At 35.0% G+C, this 6000-nt stretch overlaps 1 protein-coding gene across 1 annotated transcript in view; it reads right to left on the minus strand.

Moving 5' to 3' along the window:
- The window catches only part of LOC127840758 (general transcription factor IIH subunit 3-like), a 38777-nt gene extending 33479 nt beyond the window's left edge, over positions 1-5298 (minus strand). The window contains exon 1 of the mRNA XM_052369174.1: positions 5227-5298. Within this exon, the coding sequence (XP_052225134.1) occupies positions 5227-5298 (72 nt within the window). The remainder of the gene's footprint in view (positions 1-5226) is intronic.
- Positions 5299-6000: the final 702 nt, after the last annotated feature.

Raw genomic sequence — 6000 nt, forward strand, 5'->3', positions numbered from 1 at the left:
TCTTGTAACTTTTGCTATTTTATGATAAATGGGTTTTAATGAAGAAAAATGATGCAGCCAAATTTTAATTTCTTAAACAAAATGTTTCAACTTGCAGTCGTTGGCTAAATTTGGTGAATGGCAGAGTTAGCCCTGCCCATTTTGGCTGTATATTGTTCCAAATAGGTAGTTGAGATTAGATTGTGGGTGAAAAGTGCATTTTTATACTTATTATGTACATTTTGTTAAAATTAATTGTCCTTAATTCCTGTTTCATGCAGGCTGTGTGTTATACTTAGTTACATTCCGCGCCTTTTCACACATTTTTTACATCAGTATGTTTAATAGGTTACTTTTAAACTGCTAAAAATTAATATTTTTAATATATCAGCAGGGTTGTTTTTGTTCCTTTTTGTATTTAATCCTGTTGTTGCCTAAAGAAGGCACATTGTGTCAACATATTGCTGTTTTTCAATTTCAACCATACCTGAATATTTGTTTGACATGTAAAAAAGTTTCGATAAAGTTTATCAAAAGTATGCATTTTATCATATAGATTACATATTGAGACAGGTAGATGGCTAGACCTGTTTCTATTCCATTAGATCAAAGAAAGTGTATTTATTTGTTGTAAACTCGAAAATGAGTTTAATTTTATTCTTGAATGTAAATTACCGGTATATATAGAACTGAGATCAAAATTAAGTTTTTAAAATATATTCAATTGTATTACAGACACAGACCAAATATGTACACATTTATCGAGCTAATTACATCAATTAATGGGCTATAAAAGTCTCTATAACACTCAAAATCAACGAAAATTTCGTAAAGTATTTCGTCAAATAAAATTCACACCTAAACAATCAGTGTTTCATATAGGTATAGCCACAATTTCAACGCAAGATGTGGTATGATAACATAGATTTTTGTAGATATAAAATGCTCGTTTGTATTTATTTGTGACCACAATTAATTATATTTGAATTTCCTGCAAATATATCTATTCATACGACACACGAACACCATGTTAGTGTTCATGTGTAGTATGACTAGATATCATTGCGGGAAATTAAAATGGAAAACAATTCTATAACAAGTCTATTTGACTCGGCCACATCTGGCGTTGAAATTTCGGCAATTGCCATAATTTTTAATTGGTTAAGTTTATTTTAAGAAATATTGTACGAAAATGTCGTTGATTTTGAGTAGTAATGTTAATATATAAAAACAATTGGGCTGTTATATTTATCACTCTTCAGGTTCAATCACATTATTCCATCAACCATCAACATAATGTATTCTGATGTGTTTTGTACCGCATATACCTTCTTGTTACTGTAATTGTATTTGTTATGTACAGCATACATAATGTTGTTACTTACACATTATAAAGTGGGACCCAATGTGGACTTTATGGATTGTTTGCGTTTTTAAAACTGTAAAAACATACTTGCTGTAAATTATACTTAAACACCTGTATCAAGAAGGATGTTGTATAATCTATGTTCTAATCTTATCTTCTGAATTGCAGTGTAGTAAGCCTCAAGACTGTTTATTGTTTCGTTAAGGGTAGACAGTCTAAACGTGGCGTTAATAGACTACATTTAAATGGTTGCGATTACTTTATTTATTGGATATTATCTTCTTTTTTTTTGCTTTACCTGTCGCTTGTTTAGAATAGGTAGTCTAAAATAAGGCGTTAACATCAGTTTATAAGCATGTAATTGCTATAAAGTATAATATGATACATAATCTCTATACTGTTTTACCCCTTAGGTATTATGGTACAGAATAAGTAACATTTCTTCATCTATTTATTTCTATTAAGACTCATTGAAATAACAGATCATTTAAGAAAACTATTTATCTGTGATTGCATTGAAATGTATGTTAAATATGAAATACAATTGATATCCTACACTGTCATTAAAATTATCAAATTGTGATACTCCACTTTCAATTGTTTGTCTATAGTACATTCTGAGGATAATTTAGTTATTTGGTTAAGATTTTAGTTGCAATATTTAAATTATAAACGCAAATGTATGATATATGTGTGTTCATATGTTTTCTATTTGTAAACACTGATGTAAAACTTTGTTCACTTGGGTTATTGGCCTTCTTGGTAGAATTTGTAATAAACCATAAACCTTATATGGTAAAGAAAAACTTCATTGTAATAAAAATAATCATGTAAGTGAATAAATAAATTGGTTGTTGTAATGTTATTATGACATAATGCCTTTTCAAAGTAAATGTTAATAAGATAATCAGTGTTGTTTGTTATATACATGGCAAAGTGCTGTATTAGTGGTATTATTGATGGTGTTACATAAAACTGACGACGGGCCGACGGCAGGCCGATAAGCCATTTTGCCGAAATCGGGCCGACGACTGGTCGATAAATAATTTTGCCGATATCGGGCCGATCAAATGCCGATGGGCAAGCCGATTGCGGCTCAACATCGTTTACGATATCGGCCCGATATATAAACTATATCGGGCCGACGGCGGCCTGATATAGGTTTGCTGGCTAGGTAGATGTTGATGTAATGAGTATTGTCGTTCTTTTCAGGGTTCATTCATCTTCGAACATTATAAGTATATTTCTACAATGTCAATTTATCATGCTAATGTGAAGCTGTAAAATACGTAGGGACATCTGGTACATGACTTACTGAAAGCCTTAGTTGTGTTCATTGTTATGAGTACGAGTGACAAATATTAAAATTAACACACATACACACTGTATATCTGTATAAATATTTGTTTTTCAAACATTCTTTACCCCCGTTGCTGTCAAACGTAATTTCTTTTTTATGATGTCGATCTTTTATTGTCGTAACATTAAATCTTAATACGGAATGACGTCTTTTTAATTAACTGATACACGCTAAATACGTGACTTGTTTTTTACGTAAATTTTATAATTATTAAATACTTTAATAAATTAATCGGGCTAGTATCTTTACGGTGTAAATTTCTGATAATCTAAATTGGACATGACTTTATATTTGACCATATGTCACATATCTAATATAAGCAACTGTTAAGTACATCGGCGTTAATTATTCATCCAAATGACTGCTTAATACTACCAGAAAGAGAAGACATGGTGGCATCTATCGTATTAAATGACACTGGACCACCCAGTGAGGTTTATGACACCTTTTTGTCAGTTAAGTTTGGACAATATTTGATCAAAACGAGATAATCGGATTATGCAAAACAAAGGGGCAATTAAACAACAGAATACAAAGGCTTACACGATTTAAAGACTGATGCAAACAATCTAATGAAAAATATTGCATTTATTTTAATTAAAAGTTTATTTAAGGAGTCAACGTGTTTTATAAAGCAACTGTATATTCAATTATTTCGGCATTAAAAATTTGGCTTAAATGACTGCTCATTATGACAAGAGATGACAAAGATGTATCATAAATTGTGTTTAATGACCACATGTGGTTTATGCAGAGCCCCAAGTATAGGTCCCCAGCTGGCTTTATGACACCGTGTTTTCTTTGTCTGGACAGTATCCGATCATAACGAGATAATCGGTTTGTGATGAAGAAAGGGGCATTCAAATACCTAACATGCGGAAACAAAAAGTGTCGAAATTGGTGTGAATTAAATAAAAACAATAACATTTATCATGAGAATTTATTTAATACGTAACAAGGTAATACGGTAACAAATATAGAGGTTCAAATCAGCTACTATATGTTGCATATATTTAAAATTTATTGGTTGTTTGTTTTCATCCTTATTTGTGTTCGTCCATTAAATTAAATTTCTTATGAAAGAATTTCTATTTCTGGGTATTTTTATTCTAACAAATGGTCCCGAAGATGTGCCTTAACTTAAGAAAATTGCGAGCAGTGTTAAATATTTCAATGCAAATAAAATGGCGACAGCGCTTTTGTTTTCACCGTCATCAAGGGGCATGTAACTCTAACTGACGCAAGTGCCCGGATGTTGCGATAAGGTCAATACGCATCTGTGTAAAGTCTCTCAGAGAGGTTTTTAATTATAACGTGTGTCATGCGTGAAGGAGGAAATAACTGTGCCAAAATAGGTTTGCGGAGACGTTTTGTTGCTTGAACAAAGCGACTCAGCTCTTCAACTATTTGTTTGCAGTTCTGTGTCAAGGGATCATCATCATTTGGGGTGGTGGTAAGCAGCACCGTCTTTGTCACCTCTGTTGGTCTGATTCCGGTACAGGTATTTAGGTTATTAAACATTGTCTCTCTTTCTCGGTTATAGTTCTCACAATGAAGCAGGTAGTGTTCAACAGATTCCGGCTCGCCACGTTCGCAAAGGGGTCATGTGCTGCGCCTATCTTATGCATGTGTTCGCGCAGTCGACAGTGGCCGCTTTTAAGTGGGAGGAGCACGCGCTGTATTTTACATTGGTTGAAGTCCATGCTTTTTCCTTTTAGAACCTTGTTTTTGTATTCAAACGGTCTCTTTCCTTTGTCCGATATTTCCCAACGTCTCTGTCACTGTATTTCCACTGACTTTCTTGCTGCTGCTTGAACTTCTGCCTGGGATATAGGCTCTTATCTTTTACCTTTTATTTTCCCTGCTTCTGCTGCTGCTTCTTTAGCCAGTCTGTATGTTATCTCATTACCCTCTATGGTAGCATGGCCTGGGGTCCAACCAATGCCCACCTCGTTTTCTTTAAGGATATTAGCCCACAGTAATTTGGTTTCTAGTACTAGTTGTGTATGCGTCTTGCACTCCCAATCTAGTTTAAGCATATCTATTGTTGTTTGGCTGTCGGACAGGATATCTTTCTTATCGGTCGCTTCTTCAGTTCTTCCAAGATAAATTGTAGAGTAATTTTTACTGCCACAAGTTCACCAACCAGGATTGACGATAGATTGACGATAGATTGGAGACTGGTTGTTTCAGCTCTACTTTATCACCGGATGGCAGAAACACACAAGAACCAGCACCACATGGACCCGGGTTCCCTCTGCAGGATCCATCCGTGAAGGCTATGACGGTGTCTGGGTCTTCATTTTGCAACATCTGCTGGATGACTGTTTTTGCCTGTTCTTGGACCTTTGATCTGTTTTTGAATGTGCCAAGGTTGTTCCAATATGTTGACCTTGAGCGGCTTGGGCGGAGATATTATATTATAGATGTAGGTAACTGAAGGTTCTATGTAGTTTGTATTTATCTCCGTCAGTGTCTCAATTTCGCACACTTAGCGAATCATTTTTGTAATTGGGGTTACCTTATCGTCTGGGATTTCATTTCTATACTCGTTTAAGGTCTGCTTCGGCAGTGACATGTCATCTTCTGCCATTATTTTGCAACACTCTCTGACTAAGATTTCCTCCCTTTTCAAGTCCAGTGGAAGAACGCATGACTGTATTTCAAGGGCCATGCAACTGTCCGAACCTACACCACCTAGGCATACACTCAATCCTTTTCTCTGTACCTTTTCTAGTATCTGGACATGAGCGCTGCATTGCCACATTGGAGCCGCGTACTCAAGGTGTGGCACCACCAGACTCTTGTATAATTTCACTATGTTTCTCTAGATATCTTCTCAGTCTTGGCCACTTTCATCAGTAGTCCTAAGGCTCTCGATGCTTTCATTTCTACATATTATATGTGTTTTAAATATGAGAGGTTTTCGTCAAGGATCACTCCAAGTAACTCTGTCTGGCTGACTTTCTTCAGTATGTTCCCTTTCATCCGCAACTTAATGTCTGTATCATCCCACATGTTTCACGGAATATACAGTATTCTGTTTTATCAACATTTACCTTCATTCGCCACTGTATTGTCCATTCTTCAATCGATACTCAATCGCCTTGTAGATTTTCTTCTACGGTTGACAAGTCATCAGTCGTTTTCCATATTGTTCCATCATCAGCGAACTTCACTTTCTTGTTGCTAAGCTTTTCAAAGAAGTCTGCGAGGAAGATGTTGAACAGCAAAGGGGATAGTACAGAGCCTTGTAGAAGCCCCATTTTTTAATGTATACTGCCTTATATATTAT

The sequence above is a fragment of the Dreissena polymorpha genome, chromosome 8 (genome assembly GCF_020536995.1).
Source record: "Dreissena polymorpha isolate Duluth1 chromosome 8, UMN_Dpol_1.0, whole genome shotgun sequence".
Taxonomy (NCBI): domain Eukaryota; kingdom Metazoa; phylum Mollusca; class Bivalvia; order Myida; family Dreissenidae; genus Dreissena; species Dreissena polymorpha.